This window comes from Astatotilapia calliptera, chromosome 10 (genome assembly GCF_964374335.1).
Source record: "Astatotilapia calliptera chromosome 10, fAstCal68.1, whole genome shotgun sequence".
In the NCBI taxonomy this organism is placed as follows: Eukaryota; Metazoa; Chordata; class Actinopteri; order Cichliformes; family Cichlidae; genus Astatotilapia; species Astatotilapia calliptera.
In genome coordinates this window covers 15,518,156-15,540,694 of record NC_137431.1, presented here as the reverse complement: position 1 = coordinate 15,540,694, position 22,539 = coordinate 15,518,156, and the positions used below count along the sequence as shown (strand labels likewise).

At 40.8% G+C, this 22,539-nt stretch overlaps 1 protein-coding gene across 4 annotated transcripts in view; it reads right to left on the bottom strand.

Annotated features, from left to right (window-relative positions):
* Positions 1-22,539, bottom strand: part of nrg2a (neuregulin 2a) — a 78,768-nt gene that overhangs the window by 31,702 nt on the left and 24,527 nt on the right. For 3 of the 4 annotated variants that reach the window (XM_026182111.2, XM_026182112.2, XM_026182116.2), the window contains exons 2-3: positions 9,870-10,035; positions 8,518-8,636 (exon numbers count right to left, since the gene is read on the bottom strand). In XM_026182111.2, the coding sequence (XP_026037896.1) occupies positions 8,518-8,636; positions 9,870-10,035 (285 nt within the window). Of the gene's footprint in view, positions 1-8,517; positions 8,637-9,869; positions 10,036-19,748; positions 19,947-22,539 lie in introns of those variants that run through there. The other variant, XM_026182113.2, reaches the window with a different exon arrangement.

Below are 22,539 nucleotides of genomic sequence, written 5' to 3'. Positions count from 1 at the left end.
ATATACTTAAACGTGTTCCACAAACAGAAATTCCATCTAATATTTATTATGAGTCATAAATGCTGGAAGTGGCCACAATTTCAGATGATCAATCTGATGTCAACTATAAAAAATACATTAGGTAAAGCTTTAAAAGGACAGAGTGTGAGATATCCATATGCTCCTTTGCCTTCACCTTCAACAGCTGGCCCTCTTTTCCAAGGTAGGCCTGCCTTTGCGACCTTGTACCAGATATAGAAGACATATACCACAGCTCCATATTTGGGTCTTGTACTCACAGCTACAGTAGTGGCCAGCTGTTAGGACTAAAGGTTTTCCCTCGGTTATTCCCCGAAAGCCTGAAAGCACACAGCAGCCCTCCTTCGGTCATAAACACACATGCACACACACCACCCACACCTGCTGTATGTCCTGAAAACAGGCAACGCAGCAAGTGTGTTTTGTTTTAGGCTGCCCTCTGTATACTAACGATGAGTTCACTGTGAGTGTGTCATTGACTAAAGAGAGGCATTTTCTGTTTACACCTACACACTTAGGAGGAAATGGCTTCAACGCTGATGACACTATTGCTGTACCCACTACTCATACAGAGTCCCCGGTAAAGGAACTTACTCACCCTGACACACACACGATGAATACAGTTGCCGAGTGTCCAACAAAAGGAAGCAGCACGATGGAGTAATGGGAGGTTTAAGATTAAAGACAGCTGTGGCAACTAAACTATAGTACTGTTACTCTGAGCTTTACGCAACGGAATGGTAAATATATGTTCCTCTTGTACTCAAAGAGAATTTTAAAGAGAACAGAAGACACCCCTGAATTAGTCTGACCCCATTCTGAAACATGCCAGGTAAGAGTAGGAGCAGGGACTTTGTTTTAATGCGAATGAACACATCTTAAGGCAACTTAATGTCATTACTCTGTCGGCACATCCAGGCCCTTATGATGAAATTCATCATTTTTAGACAATCGCTTCTCCTCCGAGGTGCTTCTTAGTGATTTGTCAAGAAAGAAGAAGACGGCGCCCAGTCACCCTGCACAGTTGGGGTCTCCATCAGGGGGAAAAAAGACCACCAGCACAGCTGAGGAGGGCTGAAAGAGATTCTTTTATTATGCTATCAAATTAAGGCTCAGATAGGTTTGGTCCCAGGGTACTGGAAGAGTTAACAAAGCCCTGCACACAGCGAAAACCTTGTGTCACCTGCTCACATCACTCAGCTTTTCAAGTGTAACAGCTGCTTCCTTCCTCACACATAGCAATATCCTCACTCATTCACACTAACGGCTTAACTGTCCCGCATAACACAGTGAGATTACCGGACATTCTCAGAAGTCTGATGTGTTTGGATTTTTTATAACTTAGTTGTTTTTTCAAAGATCTGAGTGAGGACGTCCACTTATCGTCCTGGATCGGAGGGGATTAAAGTGAAGTGACAGATCAAGCAAAATATAATAATCCATCGAGGGACTTTTAGAAAGTGTTTTCTTTAACATATTTGACTCATTTTTCACAGATTCTGATGTTAGGATCCAACAGCTGCCTCTTCTCCAGGACATTAGCACGTAGTACATATGAAAGCCAATAACTCACAGTCCCTGTCAAAAAGCAATGAATTACTGACAGATTAGGGAGCTGATTTATGTTTTAGGTGCGAAACGTAACTTGTCTTCTGTCAGATTAACTTCAGGAGAAGCCCCCAAACATTGGTTAAAATCGATATACTCTAAGATCTGAGGCAGTATTTACAGATGTGCCTCACAGTGGTTGCTGTGGTTGGGCTCAGGTATGCATGTTGTGCAGAAGGTGCCAAGAGATCAGCAAAAGAATGATGGCATCGTTTCCAAGAATTTTCTTGATAGTCATGATAAATTATTCTTTCCCTTTGATTTCTGCTTCATTTGGATGTTACTGGAAGCAGCGTTCGAGTCCTCCACTGCCGTACGTATGCACTCATCCATTCATAACACGAGCTGTGTTCTGATCACTAGATGATGCAGAGTGTGTTCATCCTCTCGCGACGTAAACGCTTCCGCTTAGTCTGGAACTTCTCACCACACCGGATGCTGTCCACTAATACAAAAAGTCTTTAACAATAAACAAAAACAAACCGCAGCGTAGATGAAATGATGATTCTGTGAGTGCAATAAGAAAACAAGTGACTCACTCGAGCTGTCATAAGTCAAGTCGTAATGTCAGACAGCAAAACAAACAATCTGGTTTCATTTGATAAAACAGGTTTCTTAACACGTGAAAGAGAGGAAATGCAGATCCCGATTCTTTTTATATGTCTGGATTAACGGCTTTTGTAAATTTGCCTGCAGGCTGCTGCACGCAAAACTGTAGACAATGGCAAGCACGACTTCAGAAAGTTTGTCGTTTTACTTCCAAATGGTCAAGATCAGGATCGTTTCCTTCCGTTTGTGTTCATCGAAGAAATCAAACATTCAGCAGCGTTTTAAAACCACAGCAGTCTTCTATAAGGCAATGTGTTTGCCGCTATATGTTAGATTACAACATGCTCTTTGCTGTACAGAGCCCTGGACCTGATCTTGATATTGTGGAGATTCTGGCACAATCAGATGGCCACCTCAGAGACACGCCTGTCCAGACCCCCGGACTCCTGGATAGTTTTAAAAAAGTGGGTATGACTAATAGCCGAGCAGCTTGATCCACAGAACCTGACAAGCTGTTCTCCAGTGGCCTGTAAATACAGAGAGCTTGGCAGATGTGAAGGCCCGTTTCCTGCAGACATGGTTGTAGCTTTACCCGCAGCAATCAATACAATTGACCGACTTACAGATACTCCACATTCATCCGAGGCCACAACTAACATCCTTTAGCGTCACTAGAGATGAGTTTATCTTTTCGCTTGCGTAGTAGGATTGAGTAAGTTTTGCTTTTACTCAGTTGACCATCGAAAGACATGGAAGGAGTGAAGGAAGTTGTTGTTTATCCAGTGCAAAGAGGTACTTACTGTAATGATTCACTTACGTAGAACATATTAACTTACTGGAAGAAAACAGAAAAAGCTTTTTTTTCTCGGTTTCGTGTTTATTGCTTTGTATTAATCATGTCTTCTGTAACTTATACAGTTGTTTTACAACTCGGGAAAATTTTGGCCTTCGGTTCCAAGGAATGGCTTTCTAAACGCATCGTAAACCTTTCTCTTTGATAGACTTTGATCAATGTTTTGTATCATCACCAAGCTTTAACACTGAATGTGAATAAGGGCTATCGGTTTATTTTCCATATTTGGTCTTGTTGTCCGTTTTAGCTAAGTTCAAATAACAACCAATCAGGAGCTTTTTCATATAATCACAACAAATCTATAATTTATATATTAGCATATTTTCTGCAGGTGAATTATGTGCAACAGCAAATGTGACGGAGTAAATGTAGCCTTCTGTACTGACTTGAGGTCAGATGCAGGATGACTGGGGTGTAATTGCTCGAGTTCTTGAGCCTTTAACAATGCAACAAATTGTAAATTAAGCTTAAGCTTAGTTCTCGTTTGCTTGCTCAATTGTTTAAGTTATTAAGAGTTTTTGAGATTGCCAACAGCTTTTTTCCCCTCTTTTTGACAGCAGGAATGCAAGTATTTGATTTCAAAATGAGAAGCGAAAACACGCAAAACATTTACGCACATTTATATGTGTGTGGGGTTGAGGAAGGGGTAGGGGCTGAGGGGCATTGTGCATGCGTGCGTGCATGCGTGTGTGCGTGCGTGCGTGCGCAAAATTGTTGCTGGTGGGCCTCAGCAGGACTGTTGAGGTTGGAGGAATCGTACGTTCAGCTGTGATTTCCATCAACACATTCCTGGACGCTCACACACTCTCTCAGCGGAGCTGCGCACAGCACCCCCCAAGGATGTGACCTGCAGCCTGCAGACACAAATGGCTGTCTCACAAGCGCTTATCACAACACAGCAGCCTGTAGGATAATGGGACGCCTTAATCTGAAGCCACGTGGAGCTGAGCAAACTTTGACTAGTGTTGCTCCTTCATGCTGGCCCTATGGAAAACAGCGGATGATATACAACACTGTTCGGCAGTATGCCAGCAGGTTTCACCATGCCAAACTGATTACAGGGTAGAGGTCAGACCACATGGACAACAAATGGTCCCTGGCACTGGGGGTTGGGCATAAGGCGGAAAGCATCATGCTCAAAAAGACAGCAATTGTCACCGAGACTGTTTAAAGGATACATGATATTCCAAAGCACCAGGAAGTGCACAGTTGCTCATATGCTGCACACTGTTGTGCATTTTGTCAGAAAGCCAAAGTTGGCGCAAACACAAATAATAAAACATGTGGCCTCACAAAAGTATGCAAAAACTGGTCCGCAGATTAAACTAATGTTTCAAAATTCCCAGGAAGCTAAAACGGAGCCAAAGAGAAGGAGAAAGTATTAAATGGGACTTAAGACATTGATAACGAGCAACTTAAACACTCAACTCAGCAGAACCTCCGACCATCTGTGCTGAATAACTGTACAGTAACTGGCACTTAATCGGTGTGTGTTTCTCTTCTGCTGCCCTAACAAAAAGACATGACTAAAATCCCCACACAAGTCCAATCAATCAATGTTATTGGCAAACTGCAAGGCTGGCGTGAAGCCACAATGTGCTGCATGCCTCCAAATGCATAAAGGGGTTCAGTTTGAGGGAAGGTTCTGCTCACAGCAGTTTCTACGCCATGGTCCACATCTCGACTCGAGATTACACAGGTCTTATATTTGTCTTATATTGATATGGTTTGTGATGAGTCATGACCAGCTGTTCTGTGTAATATGGGAATATATACAGACTGCTTTTTCCTTCTATGGCAAGTGGAAGCGGTTCTCCTAAGAATAATTTGAACTGAACAGAACAATAGCTTTTAACTTTGGCGACACCTCAGGAGAATGCGTCATATCCTGGCACTCCTTCTGTACCTGCTACTTTGCATATCAAGTCAAACACTGTACCAATAAAGACGGGTTGAAAAAAATGTTTTGTTAAGTGTGGTACCGTAGCGTCTTCCGATTAAAACCTTTGTGGTGATCCACAAAAGCTTTTTGAAAACGTTTGAAAAGGTCCTTTCATTTACTTTAAAACATATTAATGTATAACACACAACTGGCAAAGAATGAGGTGCGGGAGTTACTGTGAGCCGCTGAGATAAAGATGGGTTGTGGTGGCCTGTGTTCACCATGTGGTGGAGCTGAGTGCTGGTTTCCCGAAGTGTCTGTTCACCAGAACAGACAAGCAGGCAGGCAAAGCCCGGCGCACACTGTATCCAAGTGCGAGCGCTCGAATGACGCTCTCGTGCTGAGCTGCTATTTGACTTTATTATCTATGCTCTACGGATTTCACTTTCTGTCTTCTCCTTAATAAGTTCAAGAAGTGTTGGCTTGTTTGCATGCCAGATACTGTTAGAGACACACCACAGGCAAGGAGGAAAGACACCCTGAATCTAGATGTCAGGTACAGTACGGAGGTGCTCAGGACAAAAGCTGGAGAGCAGTAACTGCATTCTAAAATGGGTGTGAAACCCTCCTCTGCAACAGAGCGGACTCATGTCTTCCTCTTCATACTTTTCTCTCCCTCACTGTCTGCCTCTCTTTTCCACTGGCTGTATCTCCCTCTTGCCCTCTACCCTAATGTCTTTGTCTGCTTTCTGTCATGCATTCCCTCATTTTGCTCCCCCTCCCCACAACCCGCCCTCCTTCCTTTATCCACGCTATCTTCTTCTTTAGCTCACTCTGTCCATCTACATCTGCACCCCCTCCCCTCGCTCTCCCTCCCTGGAAGGCACACATACACAGATAATACTGCGGCTACATGCTGCTTCTGCAACATACTGCAGCAGGCGAGCATACTCCACTGCAGCCCTTTAACACAATGGCCATTTCTCTTATGACCTCACAATGAAAACAGCTCTCGGTCTAAACAGATTGCATGTTCTCTGCATCTCAATCAAAATCACACAGTACATTTTTTGGGGAGGAGGGAAATACATTTCACAGAGACTCCCTGCAACATGCAATGCATCATTTTTTTTTTTATCTGCATCTGCTAATATCAGCCTTTCACAAGACCAGCATGTTAATCAAAGCAACATGCCCTGCTTGCTTCCAATTCCTTTTAATACCATATGTATTTTCAGTTAAGCACTCCCACTGCCTATGGACATATCACCCCTGATTCGCCCTGTCTTGCCTTCTCCCCCGAAGCATGACAGAACGAGACGTGCTGTTGTAACACAATGGGACTTTTTTTTTTTTATTGAACCATGAACAAACACATTCACACAAACACACACTCCCAATCACACACAAAAACAAAACACACAGAGACAGACATCTAGTGATCGTAGCACATGAAAGGACATACAGTGATGCCATTGTTGGAATATCCAGGAGTGATTTAAGGAAATGACAAAGTGTCGACAGATAACAACACAAAGAGAACACAAAGATGCTTTTACACAAAGACAAAAGAGCGACAAAACTGTGAAAAGGATGACTTGAGATTCAATGAAGAAGTATGCTTTAACCTCAGCTTTGACACATGCAGATGCTTAGCTTTAAGTTGGAACTGTCGGGTGTTCGGTCATGTTTTATCCATTGTGGCTACTGTACATCTCAGCCCACATGTTCATTGCTTTGTGATATCATATTACCTTTGATATTGCTGCATTACCAGCTCTTTTCGTCTGCTAAGGTCATCATATACAGTTTCATGTGCCGCCAGTCACATGTTCGCAAGCTCGATCAAACAGGTGCTACCACCAGGGGTTCCTAGGGTCTCAAGCACGATCTGACCTTTCTTATTTACTTGCCATTAAACTGACTACTGTTTATCGAATTAATTTTTCATAAATGTTAGCGCAGTATGTATTGCATCACTGACCCTTTAAATATTAAATGCACATAAGTGCAAAGGAATATATCACTGCACTGGAGAAGAGCCAAATCTCATGACAAGCAATATAGTGAGAGTCACACAATCTGTCTGTGAATCTCAAATGAAGCCTTTTATATGCAATATTAAAGATACAATATTAAGCCCCATTTAAACACAATACGGAGGACTTCTTTTCGGCGCAATTGTTTGCTGGAAATCAAACTTGCATGCTGAAACCCCTGAGAATCTCCGTGTTTCCAAACACAATGGGTCCTTTCTTTATCTGAAAAGGCTCTAATAATGAAGCTCAGCTTAAGTCTGTTAACTGTAAACAATAGCTCTAAAAGGTGGCCTTGACAAATGCAAAACAAGAAGGTGGAGGTGATTATTGTGCCCTGAGTGCGCCCAAGGACAGGGTGTGATGGATAAACTCCAATCCCCCTCCTTTTCCCCACCATTTACACCTCCATCAGCGTGGGATGAGTACAGAAATCACCTAGTTGGAAGGTCAGCAATAACAAGAACATCTCCACTGGTGTGGCACGAGGAACCTTACTTTTTAAGTCACTCATTCTTCAAAAATAGTGAATATGTGGATGTTGTAAACTAGGAAATCTCTCACTCGGAATAGCGTGAATAAAAATATGCCGTCACGCACGAGAGGTTTGATTAAACAATCACTATCTGCGCTGACTTCATTCACGTCGCATGCTCATGCCTGCACAGTATCAAAGTCTTGCGCCATTACTCAGTGGTCTACAAACAGAAAAGCCGGGTGATCTCAGTGGAGGAAGTTGGATTTCCTCAAGCACATCCAACAGTTTCTGACTCTTGCATGCCAGACAACCATATAGATCTCTGACAGTCCAGCACCAGATAACATCAAGTCCCTTCTTGAAAGGATGCAGAGCAACATAAGGTCTTTAAAACTCTTTCTTTCTTTCTTTCTTTCTTTCTTTCTTTCTTTCTTTCTTTCTTTCTTTCTTTCTTTCTTTCTTATATTTTGATATATAAATGTATTCGATTCATCTACTCAAAAAACAAGCTCCCCACAGCAGCTAAAAATTCGCTACCCATACTGTGAGGAACAAACATAAGCTCACTAACCCACTGAATGGAAGCAGCTGTTATCAAAACTCTTTCATCTGATACAATACTTTGCAAAAATCTGCAATGCACACACACCACTACCACTACTAAACAAGCCTGTTAGATTCTATCACACACACTGAAGATACTTTTTACAACTCTCATATTCTGTCAAGCTATGTTTCAGATCTAAATCTGTAGTCTGCTGCTTTTGCTGCGTGTCGGTGACGGTCAAAGACACTGTGCAGAACAGTTTTGTGGGGTTTTGCATTGCAAGCGAAGAATGGTGAATGAAAGGAGATAACACACAATACATTGCATTTAAATTCCATTCACCCCAAAGTGCAATTCTGTTTCCACTGATTAATAGGCCAAAACCACATGTGTGGACAGTTGTTCTTCATGCGTGTTACTCTTCTTGCATGCCTGTTTGTAATGGCTCCTTTGGATCTCTCAATTGGCAGGAGAACAGTTATAACAACAACAACAATGCCAGTACATCTGTGCCGCTTTGCCTGTTGCTTAGGAGTCAGTACTCACTGCTTTGGACGTTAACAGTGCCAGTGGAGTTGTCCTTTCCCAGCAGGTTCTCCACCACACATGTGTAATTCCCAGAATCCTCCAGTTTTGCTCTGCTGATCTGGACTCTGGAGTTTTTCCTGTGGGTGACAACACTCACATAGCTGAGTCAGGGGAATCAGGGCAGGGAGGAAATAGCAAGTGAAGGCAACAAGTGGAAATACTGAGGGAGGGGTGCCGGTGCATGACAGGGCATGGCACCAGCTCTTCTGTAATAAGGATTCATGATTACTTGCTCTGGAGAGTGGGATGACTGTTTTTAATAAGAAACCGTGGAACAATATGTTAGAACTAGCTGCTGTGTTGTTTTGTAGCTTTGTTTCACGTCGATATTGTTATATCGTGGCCTCCTTAAGTTTTAACCTTTGCTCAACAGTAGCCACGGTGAGTAATTGCTGGACAAGGACACAGAAAACTGTCATATTTCCTTTCTTTCCTTGGGTATTTCTTATTTTCTAATGATGTTTTAAATCAATTAAAAAGAAAACATAATTACAAAAGAACCCCAGACCATCAGGTATTTTTGATGTTAATTTACAACAAGGTAATAAAGCATCCTCCCCCACCCCCCACACTGCTGTTATGAAAGAGGCATTTGTAAAGCTTTCCACAGGGCGACCTGAACCCCAGAGCTAGTTTTAACTCTGAGTGTTCCACACCTTTGATCTGTTCAAAAGCTAATTTATGTGTGATCTCCAAAAATAGTCTAAAGGCTGGCAGTAACAAAACTGTGGCTACACAGCGTGCAAAAGAAAACCAGAAACAAAGAAAATTATAATTTGTAGGGTTTTCAAAAAAGATATATATATGAGGGGCACTATATCATACTCTTGTATTGCTAATAATAATAATATATTCTTTGAAGAGGGACGAAACAGAAAACAGCTACTGCAGACGTAGCTCACCCTCAGTTTTATCAGGTTTAGCTGGTTTAGCTGAGAATAAGTCAGCGACATCACCCTGTATGTTTCAGCTTTACATAAAACATTAGCCCCCGGTTGCACTCCTCCAAACCAACTTGACTAGTGCTAACTTGCACTTCTGCCACATTGAGTGCTTAGATATATGATCTATTGCTTTGAAATGCAACTTTTTATTTGAATGAGAAAGTTAAATAAAAGGAGGGATCAAACGCTAACTGAGTCATTACAGTGCACTTCAATGAAGGAATTATCCTTTATAATCCCAAATACTAGAAAAGAGGAGGAAAACTGCATCAGCCCTGCCTTCTGACAGTAACGTCACCCACGGAGAACCTTTTACCGTACCGCCTATGTTGGGTTTACAGTACTCGGTTTTTGATTTGTACTCACTTGCCGCTCCTTATTTTGACTTTTTTGCTTTTCTTCAGCTCGTTGCCATCTTTGAACCATCTGTAGGTAGGGGCAGGGTTTCCTGTGGCCTCGCACCTAACTGTGAGCTTGCTTCCCTCGTCCACTATCATTGGATTTTTCATTGGTTTTAACTTTGGAGCCGCAGCTAAAAATAGAGAAAGACAAAAAAAAACAAAAAACAACAAGTCAGTGATAATATATAGACATGGACTTGATTATGGTTTGGTTTGTGTGTAATTGTGTGTTTTAGGAGGAGACAAAGAGACTGCAACAGAGGCGGTGATTGTCTCTACGGACTGAGCCAACAGCTCTCTCATGTAACCTCCAGATGTTGTCACCAGAGACATGATCAGCTTTACCTCAGACTAATAAACAGGCTGATTTTCAATCTGGCATCGCTTTTATAAAAACACCTGAAGCAATATTTAGCAAACATCCATTGGCTGATCTAGAAAATCTGTAACCGCAAACTTTAAAGCCAATCTGTACGCAAGAAAAGCCAATAACATTATGACTGCATAACAACTAGTCTGTTGTGATGATGGGAACAACAAAAACAAAAAAAGGGATTTAATTATAGCTCTTCTGTTTGTTACAGTATTGTGCTTTGCAAGAGCACAAAACCCTTGTTTTGCCCAGAAATGTTAAACTTTGAGTGAATTTCTTGTGTGTTCATTTCTTTCTCTGTATGCTCATATCAATGATCAGTGCCTCAGCAGTACACTCTGTAAATTCTTGCAACTTTTCTTTCCCCTTTCTTTAGTCTCCAGAAGAGGAAAAGATTTTAATTGAAATATGAAAATGATCTGCATCCAAAGCACACACAAAACAGACAACACAGACACACTCACTCATTCACACAAACACTTGCCAGCTGACAGCTGCACACATGTTTAGGAGAAAACTCATCCAGGGCGGAGCAAGAGGAAAGAGGTGAACAAGGGTCAGCCAGGGCTGGCCGAGAGCCCCCTCCAAACCCTAATGCGCACACGCACGCACACACACACAATTTCCTGCTCCATGTGTAACATTTAAAATTTCATGCATTTGCTGAGTTGAGTGGTCCCACAAATTGCAGCTATTTGTGGTGCATCAAAGGATGACAGCTGAATGAAGACAAAGCATGACAAGCAAAATGAAGTACACACAGGTAATGACTTCAATTAAACACTGAAATAGCAGTGTACCGAAATTATCCCTTGTTGTCCTCTTTTTTTTAAAGAGACTGTCCCACTTCACTGACCTGGTTAAGCGACATGTCTGCACAGAGAGAAAAACTCTAATGATGCTGCAGTTTTTATGTTCTGTGTGTGTTTAAGTGGGCAGCGGGTGACAGTGGTGGGTTTTGATGCAGCTACAGGTATATCTGTAGATTGATTATATCTACATAACAGCATTTTCACATTTTAAAATGTGGCATTCCAAACGTATACCGTTGTTAAACAATAACCACAGGTTTGTGCGCTACTTTTGAAGGTATTGTTCCTTGTCAGTTCTGCAGAGGTCACTGTTGCTTATTACTGATCCTACCTCAATATACTCTATTATTCACAGGAACAGAAATGCAAGCACTTTCCGGTGCCATGTAAGCCAAGCAGATGTGACATTTAGGAACTCTGTTGCAGCCAAGCTTGTCAGTGTGTCCTACAACTGACAGTGTGTCCTCCACTCTACATCCTGACACAGACCTGTGCTCGATCTCCTGGGCCACTTGGCGCTAATTCTCCTGACAGGAGCCGGAGGTCAGTGCTCATGGTCCCAGTCATGGATCTCTCAGTAACGGACATGAAATGATTCCTCAGCTGAAGCAAAAGTATGATGTAGACAAATCATTCATTCTTGTAAATAGAATTTTGCTAAGAACACTAACGCATTATAATTATTATTTATAATTACACTATTTATATTATTACATAATTATTACTTACAATAATAATTATTATACAGTTATTACTTTATAATTAATTATTATACTTGCACTTCAAAAGGTTTTTCAGTTATCTGTTCACCTGGCAGTTAAAAAACCCCAACAACAACAGCAACAACAAATACAAACGTCCCTTTTTCTTCCCCTGCACTCCTGATACAATCAGCTAAATTCAGTTTGCCTGCAGGAGGTGTACAACTTTTAAGGAGTAAAGATACGGACATTTTTTTATTTTTTTTGCACGAAAGGACAAGAATGCTGAAATACTGAAAACCGCCCCCAGGACAGAAATAGCTGCATTATACTTACATAACACAACTTGCAAGCATCTGCACAGATAGCATGCTAATGCAAAGCTAGCAAAGAGTGTATGCCGACTCCAGCCCAGCAGCCAGACCCTGAACTTGTTGCTCATATTTTGAGCATTGTAGCCTCCATTTCTACCTGTAAATGTTCCTACAGTAGAGTCACTGTGGCAACCGCATTAAGGTCTCTTTTGGCTAGCTATATCTTTACTTCATGTTCATATATAAATGCTAAAATGAAAGATCCTGTGTTGGTCCTCATTAGTATAGAGATGTGTGTTGGTCTGTGAGACTATATCCTCAGGTTTATAAGTTACCTGGTCATTATGAGACTATGCTTTTCAACTCATTTAACAGAGTAATGTGAAAGTAATCTAATAAGTAGTTTGACAAATTACTGAGTAATTGGTGAGTAATTAACTTACTGAATTTAACTGCGTTTGAGAAAAGTAACAAGCAGTGTATAATAAATTACTTTTTTGAGTAACCGTTGTTACTCACGTTTTGCCAAAAACATTTCTGATATTTAGTGAAGTAATCTTAATTGCTGAAGGTTATTGTTAGATAGCTCGAGTTAGGCCTCAGAAACCAGTTTTAAACATAAAAGAATGTAAAAACCACGATTACTCTACAATAGTGAATACTATAATTAGAAAATTGTGCTTGTGTTGCACACACTGCTTTTTTCAGGGATCAAAGAGAGAAAAATGTCAGATTTAAAATAGATCCCAACCAACAGAGATCAATGGAAAAGCTGGTATTTTTAGTTCAATAGCTGGCATTTGATACTAAAATTACTGGAGAAAAACAAGGAACTTTTATCTGTGAACAACATCCTGCTGGAAAAGACTCCTACACAGTGGAGAGTCGCAGATGTGCCACTGTAAGGTGGCACGTACTAACTTTAATGAGCTTACGGTCTCAATATGGATTTGTGCGCTGCAACTGCTTGACACATTCGGTTCAGTTCAGTTCAATTTCATCCAGTTCAGTACAGTTATATTCACATAACTCCATCTCACAACCACAGTCATCTCAGGGCACTTAACACTGTAAAGTAAAGACCTTACGGTATTATAGAGAAAACCCAAAGATCCCCTTTGAGGAAGCACTTGGCGCGACAGTGGTTTGGGACAATAAAACCTTATTTATGCAGTAAGACATAAATGTGGCTTTGCAGAGAGTCATAACGTTATATAGGCTTCACATATTGTATATTACCATTCAAAATCAACTCTGCTAGTGGGGCTGGTTTATCGACAGCCTGCAGCAAGACCATATAGTGAGTGCAAGACTCCTGATGCTCCAGATGTACTTCATTAAGCATTTATTTATTAAATCTAATATATTACACAGGACTGGAAACTCAATGGAGATAAGACTTCACAATGTAGGCTCCTGGTACTCTTCACATTGCAGAGCTAATGGAAAATTACCAAAAATGAATCAGCTGTGCTGTAACTGCATTGTTGAATACAGTAAAATAGAGTACACATGTGTCATGTTTAATAAGCAGCTTACTCAGACACTCTCAAGGACTTTTATTTCAATTTAATTAGGATATTATTCTCTACTTTTCTATTTAGTGACATACAAAGCTTACAGAATTTACATGGGTCCCAATTCTACATAAATGAAAATACTGTGCATGATTTCCCTACACACTCAACTCTGCCAGACCCAGCACATTGCCTGGGGACAGCCTTGTCAGTCATAGCGCGGAGCGGGAATGAGGCTGAAACGTATAGAATGTTTAGTGCTTTGTCTGGACACAGGCCTGTCCTTGCCAAGCAAATTAAACAAGTTTCGTCCTTGACTGGAAAACTTCCAGGAAAACAGAGCTGCACTTTTCATCAAACAATAAGCCAGATGTGTGAGAGGGAGTACTCCAGTATACCGTGCTAATGAAGACGCAAGGAATCTTTGATATACATTTAATGGTAACTTTAAACCATGTATACATTAGCACAAAGAAGGATTTAAAATCCATGTACTTTGTGATGTAGTAGCTCAGTTCTGGAACGACACATGGAAAAAAAGCACTATTCAATCAACAGTTTAATGGACATTATTGTGCAGGCTGTGCAACAAAGTAAAGCCCAACATACATTTTTTTTAGAGAGCATGTTCATTTTACCAAGTGCAATTAATGTTTTCCAACAGGATAATAAAGACTCGTTATCCTTGAAAATAAAATAATTTCTTGGGGACAAGCAGTTGTCTCATTTTCCATTACAGCAGTGGAAAAAGTTTCAGGGAGTAATGATAAACCCTCGCCTCAACAACAGCCTGATTTTCTCAATTTGAAGCACAGGGGCAGCTGCAGATATGGACTATAAAAACCCAATTTGAGAATAGAAGCCTATCCGGTGTGTCAACGGCTCATGTCTTGGGTAACAGTTGGAAACCTCAGCCCAGAGAGTTGTTCAGAAACAAAGTTACTTGATGAATTAACAATACAGTGCTCTTATTGAGTGAACGATTCTGTTTTACTTCCAGGAGCTTAGACAAGGAATCTGAGGCATGCCTTTGTGTTTTCCTTTCTAGACAAAGTATCCCTGATTACTCTGGTGTTATGTCACTTCACTGCACGTTGTCAAAAGACAAATTACATGGTGAGACAGCCAGAGAAATGGGTTTTGCATGTGGGAATGGTCTTCAAGCACCTCACACTAGTCACTGTAACTCAACATCTGTTCAAAGAGATCATTTCAACAGCCTCCCAGCACATCTAGTGCACTTTCACCAAATAATTATCTGGGACATTGTTTATATGTGACCTCTCTCTTACCAACACTGCATGTCAGATTTTAATTGTGACTACTGTTCTGAATGATGAACGTTTGACAGAAGTGATAATGACTGCAATTCAAAACTCTTTTGAGTAAATGAATCCTGGGTTTAATCACTTCTCCTTTCTAGTAATTTTCCTATGAATTCAATGCTGACACTTGAGTTAAATATAGTAGTCAGTCAGTAGTCATCAAGACTCCAAAGCAGGGCACAAAAATAGACTAAACATTGAAGATGCAATTGTGAATTCAAAAGGTCTTATCTCACCCCATCTGTATTTTGGATTATCGCACTGGTTCACTTGGGACCAAAAGAGGTTCTTCCATTTAGATTTGCTTACAAGCAGCAGAACTGGCTTCTATTTACAGTTTGTTGAACACACAAAAGGTAAACTTTTACCAGTCCATGTTTCACAATGTTTCCTCCATGCTTGCCAGTGCAGTGCTTGCAAAACCATGTTTGTTTCAGAGTCCAAGTACTATAGAATTTTGTTTGCAACATTATGTGTATATAAAAAAACTAAAATTTCTTCTATCATGTCTATAGCACGGTCCAGGATCATCGCTTCATTATGGTTCAGGTCTTGAATGGTTAAGAGTGCCACAGCCCACCTTAAAAACCAGGATATCCCATTGGGCATCCCTAATCTAATAAGAAAAAACTGATGTATGTTGTTAAAATTTATTCAAAAAACAAACCACAGAGGCTGTCAGCCAGAAATTGCTAATGCTACCTAGTCATGCGCAAAATGTTAAAGCCAATGTGTGACCCACCTGCCACTGGGACATTTTGCATTAATGTTTTATTGATTATTGCATTAATTGTTGTTTAGTTGTTTTGTACTGCTGAGGTTTTATACATTTCAGTTACCGCTAATTAAAGAGTAGTAAAGTAGTTTATTTATCATTCTTTTGTAAGCTAACATCACAAAAGCTACAGTGGGTAGTGACGCAAGTGTGACTTGGCAAAGGTTTTACCCCAGGTGCCCTTCCTGACAGAGTCCCAAAGGCAATAGTGTTTCCTCCTGGGATCCTGGGAATCTTCCGCTTGTCATGTGTAAACCACTACACTATTAGCATATAAATTTGAAAAAAATAAATAAACAAAATTATAATTCCATGTTAGGGCCTTACCCTGTGCTTATTTAGCTGTAAGTGACATTTATGTTCAGGAAGTTTCCATTAATATAACCATAGTCGTTACTGTTATGTTCAATGCCCCAACTGTGCCACGATAAGCGCCATGCAAATGCTTTACACAAATCAGAATTCCTTGGTATTTGATTCCCAGAAGCTTCCGCCTTCTGTGTAATTTAAATATGACATGGCATAACAAATTTAAATAAGACATTTGTTTATTCTACCAAGAAGTATTTTTACATCGATATGGGAATGAATGCGAAAGGGATGCTCGCATCAACACCTCCCTACATGGCTCCACGAAGCTTTCGACTACTTCCGGCCCTCCATTCGACGGTTTAAACCAAGCTGGGTATTTTTGGTTCTTGAGTCTCTATCTATAGCGTTACCTGAAAGGGTGAGGAATTTTGTTTTGTTTTGTTTTTTTTAAAAAGGGGGAAAAACGGTCTGGGGGGTAACTGACGAAACCCAAACAGCAATAAAATGAAAGCAAGACAGAAGAAAGAAAAGCTTCTCGTGTGTTGGTAGATCAAATAAGGGCAGCAGCTGGAAAGAGATTCCAGCAGGATGCCCATGATACTCTGTTTCTGCTAGATGTGTAATACACTTTCAAATGGCTGTAGGGATTTGACTACAGCCATTACTACAGCTGCTGGTCTCCTAACCCCAGCCACTGAGATTGGTGAACAAACATTGTAAAGACAGAGAGGGACAGAAAGATGGGATGCAGAGGTCTACTTTTATGGGAAGACAGTTCTGATATCCCACAAACTTAAACTTTATCATAAGTTATTTTTAAGGTATTTTCTTTCAGACAACTTTTCCATAAGACGTTTGCAGAATGGCAGCGAACCTAACATAAACACAGGCACAGTTATTGAGGATTTATTGTATTCTATCATCTAGAATCAATGTCGTCTTACTTATTTTCTCAATCCTTTTCCTGTTTCCAGCAGGAGCTTGTAATAGCACATTAAAATAAATATATTGAGTAAGAGCTGTAAGAAGCAAGATCACACCTGAATCAGAAGTTGAGGCTGTCTGATCTTTCACCATTAACTCCTCTGACTATTGGTTGCCATAAATTAGATTACTTGATGTAAACTCTGGAATTCTTCAATTTAAAGGTGTGGTGGGTGTTAGCACATGGCAAAAAACACTTGGCACAAAAGGAAGGAATAAGCTCTTCACTTCCATAACTAATTATTACCACGCTCACTAGGCACGCAAGCCAAAAAAAAGAAAAAGAAAAAAAAGAGCATGCCTTGTTCTGTCTTGGTATTAGAAGTAGGAGGAAGTCTGTGAAAAATAAAATACTTTTCCAGTTTTCCCCTTGCTCTGGTGTCTTACTTGCCAGCGAGGACCAACGCTTTAGCAGAAATGTCTTTGTCGGGACCTGTAGAAGTTCTGCCTTTCCCACCCTAGACCTGCCTCATTAGAAAACTTGTGCAATTTTCTCCAAAGAGTGTCAACTTACAGACACAATAAACGTAGCCCTCAAAGGCAGAGATGTGAAAGGAAGTCATCATGTAACACTGTAGCAGGAGTATTCCCTAAAATCAACACTGAAATATTTTCTAGTCCAATTGCTGAAAAAAGTAATTATAGCTGACAAGTACCTACTGTGAGATGATATGCTTAAAATAAAATGTAAAATTTCATTTTCAGGGAAGCTGAGGAACCCGGGAGAATTCTGTCTTATTTTTTTAACCCTGTAATGTCTGTGATTGATTGAGGACAGTCACACCAAGACCAGCCGTTATCCAGCAATACGTGACCATATTCCAGTGAGTGTATAGGCAGCAGATAGGTAATCTACAAGGCAGTCTTAGCGTTACATTACAAGTATGCTGCAAGTGCGCTGTAAGTTAGCAAGCTGGAATATCTGTATACTGTACTCTGTTTTGAACAAAACAAAGACAAATAAAGTAGAATAGATGACAACATACAGGTCTGATAATAAAATGGTTATTAAATGCTGGCAAAATTTCATAAGGAATCAGATCAGACTGAGGAAATTTATAGAAGCTGATTCTCTCCAAGTACAACAGAAAGGAGTGTGTTTTTCATTTTGGAGCCAAGGCTCATAAAACACGTCTGATGTTGTGCTAGTACCTTTAGTATGTATACGGTAATCGTCACCCACGTGAATGTATTCATTTGACCTACTTTGAAAGCTCAGTTTTAAAACAGGTGAACGCGTCACCTCACACAGATGAATCAAGTTTTTACCAAGAAAATGATGATTCAAAGATCAAATGATTGTGCTCTGGGGGACTCATACAAAACGGACATAAGACATGTATCAACACGTGACAGCTACAAAAAGACATTTACAGTAACATTAAATGCTTTGTGCAAAATACCACAACAGGCAAACACAGTTTGTTTCCATTCATTTTGTGACAAGCAGAAAAAATAAACTAGAAGATACACATTACATGCAGCTGTTTTCTGTGTGCACAGCAGCTGTGCGGCAAATTCTCTCACACACACACACACACACACACACACACACACACAGATAATCTGCAAGTATTCCAAGTCCCCTTTCGTTTGGGGAGCTGTTTACCTGACATGTTTATAGATCATAATCACACTTGGAATGACGACTGGGAATTATTTATATGATCAGATCTGCATGTGTAATAGAACGATTATATAAAGTAAATAGGACAAAAAATAGCTACGATAGCATATTTAGGATGAAAGGAGTGCAATTTAAAGAATTAAGTGGTGTAAACACACTGTTTTGGGGTTGTTGGGGTTTTTTTGGAAATCATATGACTAGTCTTGATGGTTATCTGTTGGAAGCTGACAGAACTGAGATCAGTGGCATCAAAATGACTATAAAGATGAAGAGACCGAGCCTAAAATAGAGTATCTGATCAAACGGAAGATGACACATTGTGGCTATAGTAAAAAACAAAGTTTTGTTTTTGGATGCCACTAAAATAGGGATTGTGCTTCCCCATGACCTGAGGTCAACCTACAGTGACATGCTGCAGCTTGTAGGATCCTCTACTGAGCAAGCACGTCGCCACCTTAGTGACTCTGAAAGACAAACAGCTTCCATTTTATTCAAATTTCATAAGTGGCTTCGAGCAAAAATACGGAGACACTTTCACACTGAATGACTCACCACGGACTAAAATTCTGATGAGCACTGAAAACACGGCTAAACCCTTAAATTATTAACCCCGTTAAAGACTGTGTAATGAAACATGATTTACAGCTACACGCACTGCTTTTAAAAGTATAAAGCACTGTGATACAGCAACAGAAGTGTGACCTAACACAAGCGTGTTGTAGCCAGTCACCAGTTTTCAGAGACCTTTTAATAAAACGACACTTTGGTCGTGTGAGGTGCAGGGATTAATTGAAAGCTTATTCTGTACACAAGTCCTTTCATTTGACTTCCATGCAATCCCGAAGTGCTGCCAAAACCAGATGTTTCTCTTTCAAGCTGACCACCTGAGAAGTCTTTTCCATGTGACAACCTAGCAGCAAGCTTTGACAAGCCGAGGGAATACTTACTTTCCCACACTTTTGTAATAAAGCTGCAGAACACAAACTTAATCTCACTTGTTCCCATTCTCCAAATCTTTCTCTTTGTCACTCTCTCTCTCTGTCACACACACACACACAAAGCGGAACACACGTTACACAGAAATCATCTGCCATTTAATTTTACCTTTAGTGGGATCACCTTCTGTCTCCTTTTGTCCTTTCTTACCCACCCTCTTTCTCCCTTTTTTATCTTTCCTCTTTCCGTTCTCTGTCATGCTGTCAGATGTTAGTAAATCCTTAGGAAAAAAACCAGGTAGTCCTTTTTGGGAACGTGTGGTAAGTGGGCACCACCAGACTCTGAGCCTGTTAGAGCGTTTCTCCTCCTATATAAACTGGCTCCAATAAGAGGAGAGAGGAGGGAGAGAGAGGAGCAGGAAGGGGCAATACTGTAGAAGGAGGAGGGAAGAAAAAAGGTGGGGGAGGCAAAGAAAGCATTTCCCATTGCTTTAAGGCAATCAACTGTTGTCTTACTGGATCTATCAGATAAGTACAGCGTCTTCCAGGCCCAGAAGCCAAAGCTGAGGACAAAGTGAGAAATCGAGTGAGTACACGTGAAAATCTGAAGTCAGCCCATTCAAGCTCCATGGCTCTGTTTCTCCTGTCCCAGCAGCATCCTCTCATTTGTAATGAAGCGTGCAGAAAGTGAAGTGAGACAAGTTAAGCTGTCCACTTTGCACTGCTGACCTCAGCCACATAATTCAGGCGGAGACTTGCCCCTTACCAGGTTGATGTTTGGGGTCCCAAAACACTTCACATCTGTTAAACATTTGTTGAAAACAGATTCAGTGGATGCGTGTAAGAGAGCGGTGTGTGCGCGAGGTGCCAAAATGTCAGATCCCAATCGGCGACAGACTGCTTCTTGCAGAACTACACAGAAATCGGCTCTGCCGGTCTGCTCCCCTTCCTCTCCTCTCTCTGTCTGTTAGCACCTCTAAGTATTACAGGCAAGTTTGAGCTTGTCTCCGGGTGTCTTTCTGCCTTTCACTGCTGCTGTTAGCCCGGTGTCATCAATGTCCACACAGCAATAAGTATTAGAATGCCAGCTTTTACAGTAAAAGTAAAATTTTATTCGCACAGCGCCTTTCAAGATAAATATCACAAAGTGCGTCACCACAAAAATGCTAGAACGTCAAAATAAAATGTCTGATATTTCCTTATCTCTGAAAGTTGAATGTGCATTTCAGTTTTTCATGCCTCTGTTGCATTCTGTGTATTCAAAGAATTTAGGGATTCATAATTTAGAGGAATTTAGGAAAATGGAGAAAGTTGAAAGTCAGTAGAGGTACATGTGTGGCTCCAAAAGTGGCAGAAACTTAAATATTAAATAGGCAATCACCGTCCTGCCTGACTCTAATATAAAAAGGATATTTTTTCTCTTTATATTTGTGTGAAACAGCATTTAAAGCGAACATAACTACAACATCAGTTAATCTGTTATCTTTAGTTGACATAGCTCAAGATGTGACTATGTAAAAAAAAGAAAAAAAAAAAGAAAAATGTGCCTTCGAAACAAGAGCACAATGACTCAATGAAACTCATGTTTTAAAAAAGAAATCTGTAGATGAGTCACATGTGAGACCATCTCAGTCAAGCCCTCAGAGGATTCCTGACGCCGCTTGGGAGTAGGCGGCAGCAGCAGGGATTGAAAGGGGCAGCCGAAGGGTCATGTCTTAACAGGTCAGCTCACTCAGTGGCATAAGCTGTGGGCAAGGAACCTGGAGGGGTCGATTCAAGGCCAGTGTTTGACATGCCAGTAAGGTTCAAGGTGGAGATTTTTCTAGTTCAAAAACAACTGGCTCTTTCTGCTTTCCCTCTCTTGTTCTCAGTGACATAACAAATCAGCAGTTGAAGCTGTGTACTGTTAAGGCGATGCAGTATCACAGAAAACTGCCCCTTTACCACCTTTATCCCCCCCGCTGCCCCGCAGTCTCAAAACGCACTTCCTCCGCCTCTATCCTACAAGATGAGACTTGCTCAAAGTACTGCTTGAGTGTGGGTGGGATGGGATGGGATTGCGATTCATGCATCTGTCATGTACGCGAGGATTTGTGACGTCGGAACAAAAAAAAAGAAAAGCGTGCCTTTTAGGATGACTTCATGCAGATTTGGGAGAAGATTAGTCTCTCAGGGCATCGCTCATCATGCTCTTCTAAGATCTCAAAATCTATTCAAACGGAGCCACGAGATGTAAATGACACAGGATGACATCACCTATGAGGGTGTACTGTATTTAGCTATAGGGGCATTTGTGTGATGTTGATCTTGAACAGCAACATGTACCTTTAGGTTCTGTAAACATTTCTTTTAACGCGTGCTAAAATCTGCAGCGTAGAGTGTGGATGCAAACGAATGAGCTTTACAATCGCCTGCTTGCCACAAGTGTCTCCCATTGGGACGGTTACATAAAATATGCAAGAACTGCATGAGCATGCACATGAAAGTGAGGGGAGGCGGACTTGTAGTAGACAACACACTGTGAGGAAATTAGGTTTTTAAGAACCTAAGCTCTGAACAAGGTCTAGCGTTTTGTATATGACCTTGTGGAGTACAATGGAAGTCTGAAATAAACTCACATTTTACACACCCAAACTCAAATATGGTCATGAACATGTAGATCATGAACATGTAGATCTCTTCTTTTTTCTTTTCTTTTTTTCTACACTACTCTAAAGCATCTGCTGTTTTTCAGCAGCCGTGGGCTGTCCTTGGATTAGGGTCTGTAGGTGGAGAGACACAATAGACCAGTGTGGGAGTGGCAAAACTTTAAGAAATCAAAGAAAAAAGGAGCCAACCTCTGTAACTTCATACATAGATCCTCCATAGATATATGCCCTACCCATAAATGCTTCATAGATCCCATCTCTGGTTGTCTCCTAACCCCTTCATTGCTTCTCCCAGAAAAGGGAAGATAGCTT